At 41.8% G+C, this 18551-nt stretch overlaps 1 protein-coding gene across 1 annotated transcript in view; it reads right to left on the reverse strand.

Annotated features, from left to right (window-relative positions):
- Positions 1-18022, reverse strand: part of LOC141111282 (exosome complex component 10-like) — a 52599-nt gene extending 34577 nt beyond the window's left edge. The window contains exons 1-9 of the mRNA XM_073603439.1: positions 17876-18022; positions 15013-15117; positions 14752-14917; positions 10606-10708; positions 9626-9701; positions 6557-6667; positions 5946-6089; positions 3354-3544; positions 3122-3278 (exon numbers count right to left, since the gene is read on the reverse strand). Coding sequence (XP_073459540.1) covers positions 3122-3278; positions 3354-3544; positions 5946-6089; positions 6557-6667; positions 9626-9701; positions 10606-10708; positions 14752-14917; positions 15013-15117; positions 17876-17998 — 1176 coding nt within the window. The 5' untranslated portion in view covers positions 17999-18022. The remainder of the gene's footprint in view (positions 1-3121; positions 3279-3353; positions 3545-5945; positions 6090-6556; positions 6668-9625; positions 9702-10605; positions 10709-14751; positions 14918-15012; positions 15118-17875) is intronic.
- Between the last annotated feature and the right edge of the window lie 529 nt (positions 18023-18551).

Here is an 18551-nt window from a genome sequence, read left to right on the forward strand (position 1 = left end):
TGGTCAGGGAAGAAGCTAATGGAGAGATCTGAGATCTAATAGCTTCAGTAATTGCAGATGATTGCAAAATGAGCAAACAATGTGACCAGGAAGTGGGAAAAGCAAATAGAATTCAAAGATGCATGACTAGAGGGATCACCAGCAGGAGGAAGGAGGTCCTGATTCTTCTATATAGATCTTTATATCACCAGAGGGGACACCAGCAGGAGGAAGGAGGTCCTGATTCTTCTATATAGATCTTTATATCACCAGAGGGGACACCAGCAGGGGGAAGAAGGGTTCGATTTCCCTATATAGATCTTTATATCACCAGAGGGATCACCAGCAGGAAGGAAGGGGGTCCCGATTCCTCTATATAGATCTTAGTGAGACCTCATAGAATACTGGGGTTGATTTACTAAAACTGGTGAATGTAAAGTCTGGTGTAGCTCTGCATAGAAATCAGCTTCCAGGTTTTTTTGTCAAAGCTTTATTGAACAAGCTTTAGTTAGAAGCCCACTGGCTACTATGCAGAGCTGCACAAGACTTTGCATTCTCCAGTTTTAGTAAATTAACACCACTGTGTAGAGTTCTGGAGACATCACTTACAAAAAGATGTTGATAAGATAGGAGTAGACCGGTAGCAAAAATGGTGAATGGTCTGGGAGATAAAACATATGGAGGAGCGACTTCAGGAACTTAATCACTTGACCTTCGGAACATTTACCCCCTTCTTGACCAGGCCATTTTTGCAATACTGTGTTATTTTAACGAACAAATTGCATGGTCATGCGACACTGTACCCAAATAAAAATTTGTCATGTTTTATTCCCACAAATAGGAGCTTTTTGGTGGTATTTGATAACCTTTTTTTTTTTTTTTTTTTTAAACAAAGAGCGACAATTTAAAAAAAAAAAAAAAAAAAAAAATATAATAATAATTATTTATATATATATATATATATATATATATATATATATATATATATATATATATATATATATATATATATATATATATATAAAAACTTCTTACTATAAAACATATCAAATAAAAAAAACCACAAAAAATCTAATTTCTTCATAAATTTAGACCAATATGAATTCTGCTACATATTTTTGATAAAAAAATCCTAATAAGTGTATATGGATTGGTTTATGTGAACGTTATAACGTATACAAAATATGGGAAATATTTATGGAATTTTTTTATTTTGTTTTTTTTTAAATATATACTAGTAATGGCGGCGATCAGCGACTTATAGCAGGCCTGTGATATTGCGACAGACTTTCAGACACTGACATTTTGCAGGAACCAGTGACACTAGTACAGTGATCAGTGCTAAAAATATGCACCGTCACTGTACTAATGACACTGGCTGGGAAGGGGTTAAACATCTAGGGCACTCAAAGCATTAACTGTTTCTAGCCAGTGTTTGTGTGTACACAGTGTGGTGCTTTCACTAGGGGAAGAAACTGGTTCTAGTCTGCTTTGCAGAGACACAGGATCACCCCTTTCCCTGTCAGAAGTGAGTTTTGCCTTGTTTACAAAGTAAAACACAGGAGGACCGAGATATGCCTAATGATCAACGTGTGCCGAAGGACAGAGTCCCCGGGACCCACAGATCAGCTTCTGCTATCACAGCAGAAGCGGCATGCCCTACGCAGGCGGAAATGCAAAATCACACACACTCGCTGACGAAGTCCTGTGGACGTAACGCCTCATACAGGGGCGGAGTCTTACGCTCTGACGTCACCCGCTGCCATCTCACAGTTGTTCGGACGTGAACAGTCTGTTTTACTCTGCTTCACAACGTGTTATTTTATTATCCGATCAGCGCTATACGAGCGCACTTTTTAAAGTGTATCACACTCAATTTTTTATAATAAATTGCTTTACGGCTGCATCATACGGACCACTCTTAGGTGTCCCCCCCCCGTCTTCCCTTATTGCTACATTGCACGGGGAGTCCATTTGTCCATCTGCTGCATTGGAGAGACATCTGCTGGGAACTGTTGAGGACAACCAGAGGATCCGAGCCATGTTGATCCAGTGTTTATGGAATCTATGCCCTTATGACCTTCCATCTGGTAAGCATTCTATATGCATATAAGTGGAGAAGATCTTTGGTGTTTTTATATTAAGACAGGAGAATTAAGACAGGAGAATTGTGTTCCCTCATATATGGACTTTCATCTATATCATTTGCGCTGCACTTAATTTGTTTTTTATTATGTTATATGGGCTTGGTGTTAACCCTTAGTGTTACTACAGTTATTTTGTTTGCGCTGATTGCTTCCATTTTTGAGAATATTGTGTGTGTGTGTGTGTGTGTGTGTGTGTGTGTGTGTGTGTGTGTGTGTGTGTGTGTGTGTGTGTGTGTGTGTATATATATATATACACACATACATACATACACACACACACACACACACACACACACATACATATATACATACATACACACACTGCTGCCCTGTAGCGGTAAGAGTGCTATAGGACAGTCAGCAAGTGGTTAAATGTGTACAGTCTGGAGGAGAGAAGGGAAGGCGTGATTGAAACCTTCAAATACATCAATAGGGTGAATAAGATTCAATAGGGCAGGATTTTCAATATGAAACCAAAATCAAGAACACCTGAACATGACCTCAAACTAACTTGAGGAAAGTTCAAAACTAATCTTATAAAGCATTAATTTTATTGAAAGGGTAGTTGATGCTTGGAATAGAGTTCTAGCAGAGGTAGCGAGTCAGTCAACAGTAAGGGGTTTCAAACATGCTTGGGACAAACATAGATCAAAACCAATGAAAATGAAATATATATACCAAAATTCACAGTAGCGAAACAATAACACCTAATTAGTTCAGTGTTCAATTGAACACTGAATTAGGTGTTATTGCTGCACTACTGTGAATTTTGCTATATATGCACTTTGGTATATATATTTCATTTTCACTGGTTTTGATATTTATGGTTGTAAGTTACAGCATTGGTTGGTAAAGAGAACCCGTCTCAAAAAAAAAGCATCACATAGGGCTCTCTTTGCCTAAATGAAGAAAAATTACGTTTACTGAAAAAAAAAAAAAAAAAAAAAAAAAATTAAAAGCAAAGCAATTAAAACCCTCCTCAAAACATTTCCTACCTTCAGACAGATCTCTTTGCTCTTTTGCCAGACCAGTTGTAGAAGGTTCTGTTTACCGTTGGCGGCATTCAGAAGATCTGTCCTCATGCGATCGTAGATGTACAGCAGAAAGTGAGTGTCCGCCCGGGCATACTCGATCATCTCCTGTGGTAATGGGCTGTTGGCCAGAAATAGCTGGTTAAGATTGACTGTATTCTCAAGTATTTGTTGCGTTTATTGGTTGGGGACTCACCGGATCCTCCAGTCAGCCAGTTGGTACTTCTTATCAGACACAACGCTGCAGTAGTGTTTGAGGAGGTGATCTAGAGAGTTCCTCGCAAGGTTCAGCAAGCGAGATCCTTGGTGGGTGTCAAACAAGTTTACAATATATAAGCCAAAATCTTTTTGTAGCCACTCAATATCAGAATCTGCACCATGCAGGACCTGGCAGTGGGGGGAAAAAAATAAATAAATAAAAAAAAGGGGGGATTAGTATCAGATAAGTACAATTACAAAAAAAAAAAAAAAAAAAAATATCGTACACACTGGTTAAAAAGGAGATATTTATTGAAGATTTACAGAAAAAAAAAAAAAAAGAAAATACAGGAATAAATTGCTGATGGCAGGAACAGGTGCTTCATAAAACCCAAACGTTTAGGACACCGACTTCAGTCCCCCACAGCTACAACATTATACAAAGTCCCAAAAGGAATACTAACAAAAAGACATTTTGTCCCAGTGCATATATGTTGGAGACACTCTCGGTCTGTTCCCAGAGACCTCTGTCCATCCTCTTCTGCACCCTCTGTTTGGCTTTTTATGCATTTCTACTTCGATGAAACCTTCATGTGTATTTCATGTTTTTAATCACTTTGACCAGTGTTGGGTCATTAGTATCCTCAACACTAAGTACCGCATTTAAACTCCACCTATTTCCAGAAGAGCCACCAAAATATATATTTTGATGAATGGTTTTAACATTATTTTTATTTTGTAGACTGTACCTACAACATTAATTGCAAAAAACTATCCCTGAGGAATGAGCCAAGATTACTTCAAAACACGTAGGATATGTTGACACAACTCTTTATAAAAATTGGATAGGTGTACTGTAAAAATATGGTGCGGTAACATGTACCCCATTCTTTTATTGTACATTGTCATTTTTTGATATATTTTTCGACTTTTTGTAAACCAGAACAAATTCAACTTTAAATTTTAATGCAAATATTTTTTTACTCGGTCATGCTTTTAAAGCCCCATGTTAAGGGGCGAAACTGTGCTTTTCCATATATTCTCTCTCTGTTGGGGTCCCCCAGGGTTCTGTTCTTGGACCTCTCCTATTTTCAATCTACACTGCCTCCCTGGGTCAGCCGATAGCCTCTCATGGCTCTACGCTGACGACACCCAAATCTATTTCTCTACCCCTCAGCTCACTCCCTCCTCACGTATCACTAACTTACTAACAGATATATCGGTCTGGATGTCCCACCACTTCCTCAAACTCAATCTATCCAAAACCGAACTTATTAAATTTTTCCTCCACCACTTGCCCCTTTCCCCTGATCAATGTCAAAATCGATGGCACATCTATCAGCCCATCCCCGCACGCCAAGGTCCTAGGTGTAGTCCTGGACTCTGAGCTATCGTTTAAGCCCCATATCCAATCACTGTCCAAATCTTGCCACCTCAACATCTCCAAAATACGCCCCTGCCTAACCAATGAAACCACAAAGCTCTTAATTCACCCCCTGGTCATCTCTCGCCTTGACTACTGCAACTCCCTCCTCATTGGCTTACTTTTATATAGTCTATCCCCCCCTTCAGTCCATCATGAATGATGCTGCCAGACAAATCCACCTTACCAATTTGCTCTGTCTGCTACTCCTCTCCGTAATTCCCTTCACTGGCTTCCGCTCACCCAACTAAATAAATTCAAAATACTAACAACTTACAAAGCCATCCACAATTTAGCCCCCAGCTACATCACTAGCCTAGTCTCAAAATACCAACCTAATCGTTCCAAGACCTCCTGCTCTCTAGCTCCCTTGTCACCTCCTCCTTTGCTTACCTCAAGGACTTTTCCAGAGCCTCTCCAATCCTATGGAACTCCTTACCCCAATCTGTCCGATTATCTCCTACTCTCTTAGCTTTTAGGCGATCGGTGAAAACCCTCATCTTCAGAGAAGCCTACCCACACCTAACAACTGTATTTTCAATTTCTCCATCAGTTCATCCCCCCACAGCTATTACCTTTTGTTTCACTTGACCCTCCCTTCTAGACTGTAAAGCTCTAACGAGCAGGGCCCTCTGACCCCTCCTGTATCGAATTGTATCGTAACTGTACTTTTTCCCCTTATGTTGTAAAGCGCTACACAAACTCTTGGCGCTATATAAATCCTGAATAATAATAATAATAATAATAATAATAATAATAATAATAATAATAATAATATTCCAGGGTTGTGGCTATATTTAAGCAGATAAGTGAAACCTCTATTTTTTTTTTTTGAGTACTAACAAAAGATGTTAACTAAACCATTGAGATGTAGGACTCTGTACAAGGGCTTACCAAACACAGGGACACCACAAGTCTGACATAGCAGCACTATAACTGGAACTCCAGGAGTTAAGCAGCTGAGAAACAATATACATTCTTAACACATCAAGACCCCCAAGCATAACCACTAAATTGGAGTCCAAACGATTGCTACAACCAAGAATCTGTTCAGTCCTACCACATCCTAACACCAGAGACAGAAAGCATTATATATGTATTTTACGATTTCACCCATAGTTACAACTTTAAACGTTCAGGAGGTTTACAACAGTTTAATCTTCTGACCTTGACAATGGAAGGATCCGTAAAACTCTCATTCAGGATGTAAAGGTCACTGCGGAGCTCAAGAGGATCAATAATAAAATCCTCACTGCGGGTGGAGATCTGCAGGAGGCAGGTGAGGCCCAGGAAGCTGCGGTACGAATGGTGCTGCAAGAGGAAGAGGACAATTATTAACGAACAGGCAACAAACACTAAAGATTCTCCTTAACCTCTTGCTGCTCATGCAATGCTTGTGAGTGGCAGCAGGGAAGGTGGACTTTACCGACCACATGCTACACATATGCATCCATGGGCGGCCCAGTTTTCTGTACTGAAAGCGCGCTCACAGCACAGTGATCAAGCTTTCAAAGACAGTTTCCAATCTTTAGTAATGTTCGGGAGCCGGCGTCAGTTCCTGATCATGTAACCACGGTGACAGCCAATCACAGAGGTCACGCGATTGGGGTTTAATAGTAAATGTTGATAAGAAACATGTTTGCAGTGCCCATAATAACAAGCATTTAGCTTCTCTATCTGAAAATCCTCAGACTAGAATCTAATTATTTTGGGTAGCGCAAATTTTTCTATTCCTATAGGTAATATAAAAACAATTCCAGTATCGGATGACGTCTTACCTCCAGATCCACAGCAAACTCTGAGCATTTTAACAACTTCTCATTTAGCGCTACAAGATCATCCAGCGTGTTGATAAAATGGTAGGGGACGTCGTTCAAAGGTACAAATGGCTGGTAAAAACAAAGCAACATAATTAGTTTTGCTGCCATACTGTCTTTGCATTATAAAGTTGCAAACTGCATAGCTGTAAAAATAGCAGCTGTGGCAAACATTGAACCTTCACTATATTTTTATACTGATTGGTTCTCTTTAACAATCATGAATGTGGTCAAATTAACAAGTACTGAAGTATCAAACAATGGCACATAACGCCAGATCTGAAAATCGATTTTGAACAAGGTCAAGGAGACAGGACTATGGTTACATGAGTAATGGCAGGAGGTCCTTACATGTAACATGTAGTGATGGCCTGAAAATTATCAGCCGAAAATAGGGTTTTTAGCCTTGTGCCAAAGGGTAAAAAGTGGCAATAATGGCTGCCAAATATGCACCAAAAATGCAACAAGCAGGATTTTTAACACCGCTTCAAAAAAGGTGCTGATAATGGGCAAAAATAATTTCACAATATTAAATTTAAAAAGGTTGAATATAATACATTTATAAAAATATTTATATATATTTTTTAAACTGTCAATTTTGGTTTTGGCCAAGTGCATCCTGAACTTTCGGTGCACCACTAGCAACATGTAGAGAGGGCATTAAGGAAATGGGTCATATATAAAAATATTCCCATTGCAAACATTTCGGGAGATGGCAAAAAAAAAAAAGCAAGCATGTAGCAACTTCCAGATGGTAACATTATAAGCAACAGTATATTGCCAATACACTATGGATCTTTAGGATAATGTCCAAATGTTTATTCTGGTGATCACATCACCAGAATAAAAGGTACAACATTGGAGAGTCACGCAGGACCCCTTTGTGGCTCCGAAACGTTGTACGATACCGATGTGATCTCTTGAAAAAATAAATAAAAGTTTGGGATGTTATCTTAAAGCTCCATGATGTGCTGGCGATATGTATGTACTCTTGCTAAAAATTAGGGGTGCAACGGATCAAAAAACTCACGGTTCGGATCATTCCTCGGATTAGGAGTCACGGTTCGGATCAAAAAAAAAAAAAAAATCTCCCCCACTGTAATATCCACAATCTCCCTATTGGCAGGGTGTGGCAGAGTACTGCAGGGTATTGGTGGGTATATTGGCAGAGTATTGGCAGGGAATTGGCAGACTATTGGTAGGGTGTGAAAGAGTATTGGCAGGGCATGGAAGAGTATTGGCAGGGCAGTGCAGGAGGGCATTGCAGAGTATTGGCAGGGCATTGCAGAGTATTGGCAGGGCATTGCAGCAGAGCATTGCAGAGTATTGGCAGGGCATTGCAGAGTATTGGCACTGCTGCCATCCGATCTCTCCCCTCCACTGTACAGATCTGTACACAGAGGGGAGAGAGGAACTGGCGTCATGACATGACGCCGGTTTGTTACAAGTGATCGCTCCGTCATTTGACGGAGCGATCACGTGCTAAACGGCCGCCGGGTGTACCAAGATGGCCGCCGCTCCGGAGCTAGGCAGAAGCCGCTGCCTTTCCTATGGCCGAGGCCACAGAGCGCTCCGTGGATCGCGGGTGTCCCGTACGGATCAACCTCCACGGATCGATGACGATCCGTTGCACCCCTACTAAAAATGGTAAGGTAAGGCCTGGAGGAGAAAAAAAAAAAAAAAAAAAAAAAAAAAAAAAAAAAAACCACACAAAAAAAAAAAACAAACTTACAAAATTGGGAAAAACAACATTTTTTTTCTTTTTTCCTCCCCAAAGCCCTTTATTTTTTGGTAAACATTGAATAAATAAAAAAAAAAATAAAAAGGGGGGGACGGAATATGTTTTTTTACAATGATAAATAATATTTCCAAATGTTGCAAGGATGGCAAAACACATTCTTGCATGCCAGAGATGCCCTAAAGACATGTAAAAATACTTTATGGAATTAAATGATGAGGACCATAATTAAAGAGTTTTTCCCTCCAGAGTTCATTCCAGAAACATTTTTGCAGCTTCTGGATCATCACAAAGTATTTCACCAAGAGCATCTTCAATAGGACTTTAAATTAGCAAAACTGCTCCACACCGATTTTTTTTTCTCCTTAACGCTACTTACCGTGTTTGGAGGAAGAAAAATGCTGACTATGACCCGAAGAACACCATCCCTACAGTCAAGCACGGAGGTGGAAACATTATGCTTTGGGACTGTTTCTCTGCTAAAGGTACAGGCTGACTTTGCTGCATTCAGGGGCCAATGGACGGGGCCATGTATTGTAAAGTCTTGGATGAGAATCTTCTTCCCTCAGCCTCAACACTGAAGATGGGTCATTAATGGGTCTTCCAGCATGACAATGACCCAAAACATACCGCCAAGGCAACAAAGGAGTGTCTCAAGAAGAAGCACATTAAGGTCATGGAGTGGCCTAACCAGTCTTCAGACCTTAATCCTATACAAAATGTATGGAGGGAGCTGAAACTTTGAGTTGCCAAGCGACAGCCAAGAAACCTTAAGGATTTAGAGAAGATCTGTAAAGAAAAGTGGACCAAAACCCTCCTGAGATGTGTGCAAACCTGGCCACCAACTACAAGAAATGTATTACCTCTGTGCTTGCCAACAAAGGGTTTCTCCACCAAGTACTAAGTCATGTTTTGCTTTGGAATCAAATACTTATTTTACTCACTGAACTGCAACTCAATTTATAACATTTGTGATGTGTTTTTCGTCTGGATTTTTGGTTGATATTCTGTCTGTATCATTTAAAATACACCTGTGATAAAAATTATAGACCCTTCATTTTTTTGTAAGTGGGCAAACTTACAAATTCTGCAGGGGATCAAATAATTAATTTTCCCCACTGTGTGTGATGATTCAGGGATTAGTCAATTAAGACCACAAGCTACAAGGGAGACCCCGGACAATTTTTGGGATGCATGTTTCAATAGAGAACTTAGGCAGCACTGACATCATGTATTAAGGATAAAATGCAATTATGTAGTTCCTCAATGAGTAGTCAGGCTGCAAAACTCACCTGTATGTCTGGCATTTCCATATGTTTCTCCAGAGGATCAAAGTGATCCAATTCATACCGATAAGGGTGAGCCAGCCTGAAAAACACATCATTAAAGTTAGAGAAGACGCTATACATTATATGAGAAAAAATATTGCTAAAAAGGATGGTTGACCAGCCAATAAAACCATAATTACAGCAGTACCGTTGGTACCCAGAAACACCTAATGGTGGATGTTAAGTGTGTGCATACTGAATCACTCTCAATGGTCTGCATAAGGAGTCACTCTAGTGCAGGGATCCTCAAACTAGGGACCTCCAGCTGTTGCAGAACTACACATCCCACGAGGCATTGTAAAGCTCTGACATTCACAGACATGACTCGGCATGATGGGAATTGTAGTGTTTGAACAACTGGAGGGCCGTAGTTTAAAGACCCCTGCTCTAGTGTGCGTTTCATTTGAATAGGGAAGGAGTTAACTCCTTTCCTATGCAATGGGAAAGCAAGCAATCTGCATTCTATTTCTGATGCCTTAAATAAGGGGTGTCTGTTCCATTAAACTGGTTATCCCTTCTAGAACAGAAAAAAAAAAAAAAACGCATCACGGAAAAAGCCTTTTTCTCCCCCGATTCAGGAAAAAGGGTTACAAATCAGTTGTATTTTTTTAAGATTTATTCACATCCCTCTTTCTGCTTGTGCAGTGACCACACCACACAAGCAGAGCCTAAAAAGTTAACAACCCTCCTCCTTCCTCTCGTTTTGGGCTGAGTGGAGTACGGGGACGGGCAGAGACATCGGAGGATGCAGCTCCAGTTCTCCTGTTCCATCTGTCATAGAAAAACTGCTAGAACAGACAACTGATCCTAATTAAAAATGGTACTTCAGCGCCTTTTGTTTAGGGGCAGCATCTGCTGTATTTTCTCTGTTTATGCTTGTACCACACTTCCCGTTTTTTTTTGTTTTTTTTTTTTACAGATGATTTTGTTTTCATGCATCTTACATGTCACTTTCAGGCTGCTGTAATCGCTGTTGGTGGATAAAATCTGCTAGGGCTGCCGGGACATCCAGGTCTTCAGGGCGCTTCTCCCGTTTAGTCCTGAGAGCTGGGGAAAAACAGAGCACAGTCACCCCCCATTACACAGGCGAGTAGCCGACAGGCTGCAAACTCATGTATTGACAATTTGAGGAATTCTAAATGCATATTACAGCTCCAAGAAGGTTTGCAAGTCATGTTACACCGAGCCTCACAAATCAAACAGAGGTTGATTTATTAAAGGCAAATATACTGTGCACTGCAAGTGCAGTTGCTCTAGATCTGAGGTGGAAGCTCTGATTTCTATCATCCAATTTTGTTAAAAAAAAAAAAAAAAAACAGCATTTTTTTCTTGATTTCCCTTGCACGTGATTGGGTATTCTTTGAAGCTTTACCTCATTTACCAAGCTCTGGAGCAACTGCACTTGTAGTACACAATAGATTTGCCTTTAGTAAAATCAACCCCATATTTTATTTGTACCAACTATCAAGATGCAGGTATGGAAAAAAATCAAAGAAAGTTCCTGGAATTATTAAGTAATCTAATTTAAAGTGCATGTGGAGCCAAAAGGTTTTCTTGGTTTTGAGTAGAGTGGGTAAGGGTTAGAAGTCCTGTCAAGTTTTTTTTTGTATTCTTTATTTAAGTGCTGTACAGAAGTCACACATGACATTAAACTTTCAACTGATTTTCATGGTTGCCAATGTGTACTAACATCATCTGTCACATTCATTAAAGTAGAATGATAGCATAACTATAGCATTAATATAAATATATATATATTATATTATAGAGTAAGGGAGGGTAATAACCCCTGAAAGGTTAATTTTTACCATCTTTGTCCCATTGGGGAGATTACCCTTCACTTCCTGTCCCATAGCCAAACAGGAAATCCCTGCAAATTAAGGGAATTCTTTGAGGACCCCCAGGTCACCAAAACTAGTGTCCCCATTGGAAGATATCCCATCTATTACTTTTCTGGGGACAACCCCAAATTTGAGCTTTTCTTTTACTTTCAATGATAATGGTAAACAGGACAAATAGAGAGGGTGAATCTCCTTAATGGGGGCACAGACAGCAATAAAAACTAGCGGTGTTCCAATCCTCCTCCCCTCTATCCAAAGCTAAAAAAATAAATACAATTTTTTACCTTTGGTTATACCTTAAAGTAATAATAAAATCTCATTTGATTTGTTTACTTACCAGTTCTGTGCAGTGGTTTTGCCAAAATCAGCCCTGATCCTCCTCTTCTTGGGTCCCCCCCGCTGGTGCTCCTGCCTCCTCCCCCTGTCAAGTGCCCCTCCCCCCCATAGCAAGCTGCTTGCTTTTGGAGCACTCGTGCGTGCTCGCTCCCGAGCCCTGCTTTGTGTGTATAAAACGGAGCATGACTCGGCTCCGCCCCCTCCCCCCCCCCCACTTCCTCCTCACTGGCTCCGATTGACAGCAGCTGGAGCCATTGGCTCCTGCTGTTGTATGTGATGCAATGAAGAGTTAGAGGCCTCAGTTCTTGTGCACATGGCTGGATCGAGATAACGCTCAGGTACAGTCCCTTGCAAAAGCATTCACCCCCCTTGGCTTTTACCCATTTTGTTACATTACAGCCTTTAGTTCAATGTTTTTTAAATCTGAATTATATGTGATGGATCAGAACACAATAGTCTAAGTTGGTGAAGTAAAATTAGAATAATATATACATAAAACTATTTTTCAGAAATAAAAAACGGATAATTGGCATGTATTCACCCCCTTTGTTATCAAGCCCAAAAAGCTCTGGTGCAACCAATTACCTTCAGAAATCATAATTAGTGAAATGATGTCCACCTGTGTGCATTCTAAGTGTCACATGATCTGTCATTACATTTACACACCTTTTTGAAAGGCCCCAGAGGCTGCAACACCCAAGCAAGAGGCACCACTAACCAAACACTGCTATGAAGACCAAGGAACTCTCCAAACAAGTAAGGGACAATGTTGTTGAGAAGTACAAGTCAGGGTTAGGTTATAAAAAAAATATTCAAATCTGATGATCCCCAGGAGCGCCATCAAATCTATGATAACCAAATGGAAAGAACATGGCACAACAGCAAACCTTCCAAGAGATGGCTGCACACCAAAACTCATGGACCGGGCAGGAGGGCATTAAATAGAGAAGCAGCACAGAGACCTAAGGTAATCCTGGAGGAGCTGCAGAGTTCCACAGCAGAGACTGGAGTATCTGTACATAGGACAACAATAAGCCATACGCTCCAAAGAGTTGTGCTTTATGGCAGAGTGGCCAGAAGAAAGCCATTACTTTCAGCAAAAAACTAAATGGCACGATTTGAGTTTGCGAAAAGGCATGTGAGAGACTCCCAAAATGTATGGAGGAAGGTGCTCTGGTCTGATGAGACTAAAATTGAACTTATTGGCCATCAAAGAAAATGCTATGTCTGGCGCAAACCCAACACATCACATCACCCAAAGAACACCATCCCCACAGTGAATCATGGTGGTGGCAGCATCATGCTGTGGGGATGTTTTTCAGCAGTCAGAATTGGGAAACTGGTCAGAGTTGAGGGAACGATGGATGGAGCTAAATACAGGGATATTCTTGTGCAAAACCTGTACCACTCTGTTTGATTTGAGGCTAGGACGGTGGTTCACCTTCCAGCAGGACAATGACCCCAAACACACTGCTAAAGCAACACTTGAGTGGTTTAAGGGGAAACATGTTAAATGTGTTTCAAATGGCCTAATCAAAGCCCAGACCTCAATCCAATAGAAAATCTGTGGTTAGACTTAAAGATTGCTATTCACAAGTGCAGACCATCCAACTTGAAGGTGCTGGAGCAGTTTTGCAAGGAGGAATGGGCAAGAATCCCAGTGGTAAGATGTGGCAAGCTCATAGAGACTTATCCAAAGCAACTTGGAGCTGTGATAGTCGCAAAAGGTGGCTCTACAAAGTATTGACTTTAGGGGGGTGAATAGTTATGCACATTGACTTTTTCTGTTATTTTGTCCTATTTGTTGTTCGCTTCACAATAAAAAAAAAAAAGAAAAAAAATATTCAAGAGTTGTGTGCATGTTAAATTAAAATGATGCAAATTCTCAAACAATCCATGTTAATTCCAGGTTGTGAGGAAACAAAACACAAAAAATGCCAAGGGGGTGAATACTTTTGCAAGGCACTGTATATATTTAGGGATGCTGCGAGGGAAGCTGCAAGCAGAAGGTTGTTTTACCTTATGCACAGAATGCAGCAAGGTAAAAAAAAAAAAAAAAAAAAAAAAATTTTTTCCCCTTTCTTTTTAAAACCACTTTAAAAGAGAAGTATGGGGTTTGGGGTTTTTGCAGATTTATACTTGCCTAGGTAGATGCAGCATCGGTCCCCAGATGCCTCTAAGACTGAAAACCGAGCGATCCAACAGCGCAGATCACTCGGTTCTCACAGTTCCCCGAGCAGAGAGCTGCTGTCAGTCACTGCTCTCCCCCCTCCTTGCTCATTGGAGCGCTGGGCTGTGGGGGGGGGGGTGAGAGTGGCCGACTCAGGCTCTCAGCGGCTTGTTGAGAGGCTCAGCCGGTGCTGGTCCAGGCATGTGGGCAGATCCAGACTCCATGACCTTACCTGAGCCTGGACCGGCTCTGTGATGTCAGCCCGCTCTCTGCTCAAAATGGGTCAAAGGAGTGCTAAATGAACTGCACTCCTGTGATCCATAAGAGAAGTACAGCCAAACGAGCTTTGCCTGTACACCTTTAACAGGTAATCAGCTCCTGTCAAATTTTTACTGCTATTCAGGGCTTTGTTAGAGATTTCAACTCACTTCCTTTCCTGCTGACGTGCTGCTGTAGAGGAAATGAGTGCAACTTTCCAACAGCAACATAGACAAAAACATTTCTTTAGCAGAGTAAGGGGGAGGCCAATACCTCTGTCACTTTATTTCTGTGTCCCTGGTGCTGATTTCCCCTCACTTCCTGTCTGGTAAAGCGGTTGTCAGGACAGGAAGCGAAGGCAAATTTCTCTAACAGAGCCCCAGATAGCAGTAGGTAGGTGGGATCACTTCCCAAGTTGCGAGTGCCATCAAGGAACATGAACTGGTAGCAGCGATAGGTTTCCCAGTGCTATGGCAAGTCCTTACTCTCTGGAAGCGGTTTCTGCGCGTTTGGCTTTATAAATATTTTTGGAACAAAAGGAGTGTTCGTGTTGTCTATCTTTTCTTTGAACTTCAGCTGTGGTCGCACTATGTTCTTGGCCTGTAGCAGACGAAATGTTTGTGTCTTGTGTTTCTTGCTTGTGTCATTGCTCTGCAAATGCAAAAGAAACAGGCACATTAAGAGCATCGCCACCAGAATAACAGTGATAATCTGAAAGAAGTCCGGGGTTTGTGGGTTCTGCTTACCCGGCGATTCCAGCTGGAGATAATGGTCTTTGGTGCCTGAAGACCTGCAGGCAGAATGGGCTCCTGGCTACGGTGCACCCCTGAAGCCTCATCCAGCATCATGCCCTGCAAAATAAGAGTACCTGTCACTGCTTCTGAATGACTGCCCAGCACTCAGCCCAACTTAAAGCAGTAGCAAACTCAGTACAAAAAAAAAAAAAAAAAAAAAAAAAACAAAAAAAAAAAACCACAGTAGCCCAATATCACTATGTAATGCATTTATGAACACAAAGATATACTCTTTAGCATCCTATCAGCAGCCTTACTATTGATGCAGCTTGTTTCGTTAGTTGTCTGTTCCAGCTGAAGCCGGCGCCATCTTTGCTGCAACCTCCCTATTCCTTCCATATGTGTACTTCCGCCCTTTCTCCTGCATCACTGCAAGAACCTCATATGCTCAGTACAAGTAAACCAAGCCTCGTTTTCATCTGTTACCATGGTGCTTTAGCCCCGCATAACCAATCAAAATACACATGTAAATATCTTACTCCTGATTTGCTGGCTGTGCAGTAACCATCGAATCAGTGCCTTTCTTTACTCAGTGTTGATGCTTTGTAAACACCCCATGACATAAATAGTCACATGGGGTTTTTCAGAAAATGATGAATGATGAGAACGCTCGCAAGATTACAAAGACACAGCACATAGCTGTACAGTAATGGCATACTCAATGTGCCGTCAATCTGGATACCACTGCGCATGCACCAGAGATGTAATTGAAAGAAGGAAGGGATACCATCTTCTAAACCCCGCACCTGGACTGGATTTTTTTTTAAATTAGAAGAGAAGTATCAGGTTTTTTTTTTTTCCCCTAATCATACTTACCTAGGTGGATGCTGCATCTGTCCCCCGCCAGCTCTAAGACTGAGAACCGAGCGATTAAACGCTGCTGATCGTTTGGCTTTGGCTGTACTTCTCCTTTAAAGCGGTGAATAAGGAATAGGAAAATAAAGTCAGAAACTACAAAATACTGTAGCTGCCGACATTTAAAGGAGAAGTCCAGCCTAAGCTTGTTTGGCCGGGCTTCTCCTATGGGTCACAGGAGTGCAATTTGTTTTGCACTCCTGTGACCCGTTTTGAGCAGAGAACGGAATGAAGTCCGCTCTCTGCTGACGTCACAGAAATCAGTCCAGGCACCGCGTAATCCCGACAATGGAAGTCTGGCTCTGCCAGGTACCTGGATTGACACCCGTCTCACCTCCCCCCCCCCCCCTCCCCCCCCCCTCCCCCCACAAGCTCAGCACTCCAGTGAGCGCGGAGGGGGCAGAGCGGAGAGCTGCTGACCGACAGTCAGCAGCTCTCTGCTAGGGGAGCTGAGAGAACCGAGCCATCAGCGATGTTTGATCGCTCAGTTCTCAGTGCAGAGGCGCAGGGGGACAGATGCAATATTGGACAAATGCTGCATCCATCCACCCAAGTATGATTCTAAGAAAAAAAAAAAAAAAAAAAAGTGCATTTAATAGGGTTGCACTGATAACGAGTACCGATATTTTCGGTCAAGTACTCACTGATACTGAGTACCACAACTTTGCGGTGCGATTTGCGTCAATACAAAATAAATGGGCACCCTAGCATTTAATTTATTAGGAGAATGCAGAGCATTGCACCTACAATCACCAGATAGCGTGTGCAATCCCAGGCTCCTGCAGACTCTCAGCATAGCTGTCTGCTCATACCTCATACAGGCAGGCAGTTACCTGAGAACAAGAAGATCAATGGACTACAAGAGAACTCACCAGCTCAGCTCATTGAGAACTACAAGCCGTCAGCTGCAATGGCTGACGGTACTTGTAGGCATTCATTCACAGGACACAGTGAATTCAATGACGCGACCATGTGGCTGCAGATGCCGGATACTGGAACATGTTACACGTTCCACCCTAAACAAACAGGTGAACTTAACCTTTAAAAAAACAGATACATAACAGTCCCTGGAGTCCAGCGTTGTCTTTTATGCAGATGATTCTCATCAGGGCATCTGCTCCTCTGCACAGCCATTTTGGTTTTAGGAGCCATCTGCGACCTCCTGATGTCCCTCAGCTGGCTCCCCTGCTGCGCATGCACAAGCAGCAGCCTGCAGTGAGACTGTTCCTACATCCTCCTGAAATATGATCCCAGGAGGCTGCTGGCAGGCAACATCGTACTGAGAAAAATGTACCGATTCCAAAAAAGTTTTTTTCTTTTTTTAATTAACATTTCTGCAGAGGCTGAGATTCAGGAAATGAAAGCAGAGAAGTCATTTTTGGATGAAGATCTAGATGCTTTTATGTGTGTTATTTTTGTGCAGTTTATTAATGTAGGAGTATATGCACTGATCATTTGTATTGTCAATTAACACTATACATTGTTTGTAATAATTATTTATACTTCTACAGTGGTAACTTGGATTACGAGCATAATTTGTTCCAGAAGAATGCTTCCAAAGCACTCGTATATCAAAGCGAGTTTCCCCATAGAAGTCAATGGAAACTCAGGTAATTAGTTCCACAGTGACTTCTATTGTTTGCAGTACCACATGTGGCCAGAGGTGGGGGAGTGCCAGAGACACTCGGAAACCCCCCGTTCCTGAGTGGCTCCAAATGTGACACCGGTGCCCCTGCACCTCTGGCCAAATGCAGTACTGCACACCGCAAAAGCTTGAATCCTGCTCGTTTTGCGAGACAACGCAAACTGAGTCAGGATTTTTCATTGCATTGCGAAACGCTCATTAACCGAGTTACTCGCAATCCGAGGTATTACTTTATAGGTTTATTTTTTTTACTTCATAGTGCTATATAGTTGTTGTATTCTTATATATTATTTAGCTACAAAAGTAAGCACCCACCACTCTCTCCAGAATGGCGTCATTAGCATCCACCAGCAAATCCATCTTGTCTTCCAGGGCACTGTCCTTATTGTGATTCCCGGTGTAACTGCGGCAGCCATGATACTGCATAATCCGACTCATGCTGTGTGTGAAGAAGACCGGATCCCAAAGAAAGTAAAAACAGAACCCAAGACATTAATGAAGTAGATATGGAGGAAGTTATTGGTTATGCTGTACATTGTTCTATTTAGATGTAAAACAAAGCAAAATTTAAAAGAGACCATCTCCATCAAGGCCAGCGTTTCTCATACAAACAGGATATCATAGAACCCTGGGGTGCCTCCTGAAGCTGCTAGGGGTTCCTAAGGCAGTGGCAACTTTATCTCCCATCTACAACGACACCAAATGCAGAGTGGCAATTTGCCATGGACCACCACAGTGAGGTGTTACTTCTACATGGATCATTATTCTTAAAGTGATACTAAAGTCTTGGTTTTTCTCCTTTAAAAATAACATACATGTTATACTTACCTGCTTTGTGTAGTGGTTTTGCACAGAGCAGATCCTCCTCTTCTCAGGTCCCTCTTCGGTGCTCCTGGCCCCTCGTTCCTGTTAAGTGCCCCCACAGCAAGCTGAGCCGAGTCGCAGCTCCGTGTGCTAATTCAGACACAGAGCCTCGGCCCAGCCCCGCCCC

Source organism: Aquarana catesbeiana, linkage group LG10, assembly GCF_042186555.1.
Source record: "Aquarana catesbeiana isolate 2022-GZ linkage group LG10, ASM4218655v1, whole genome shotgun sequence".
NCBI classification, from domain to species: Eukaryota; Metazoa; Chordata; class Amphibia; order Anura; family Ranidae; genus Aquarana; species Aquarana catesbeiana.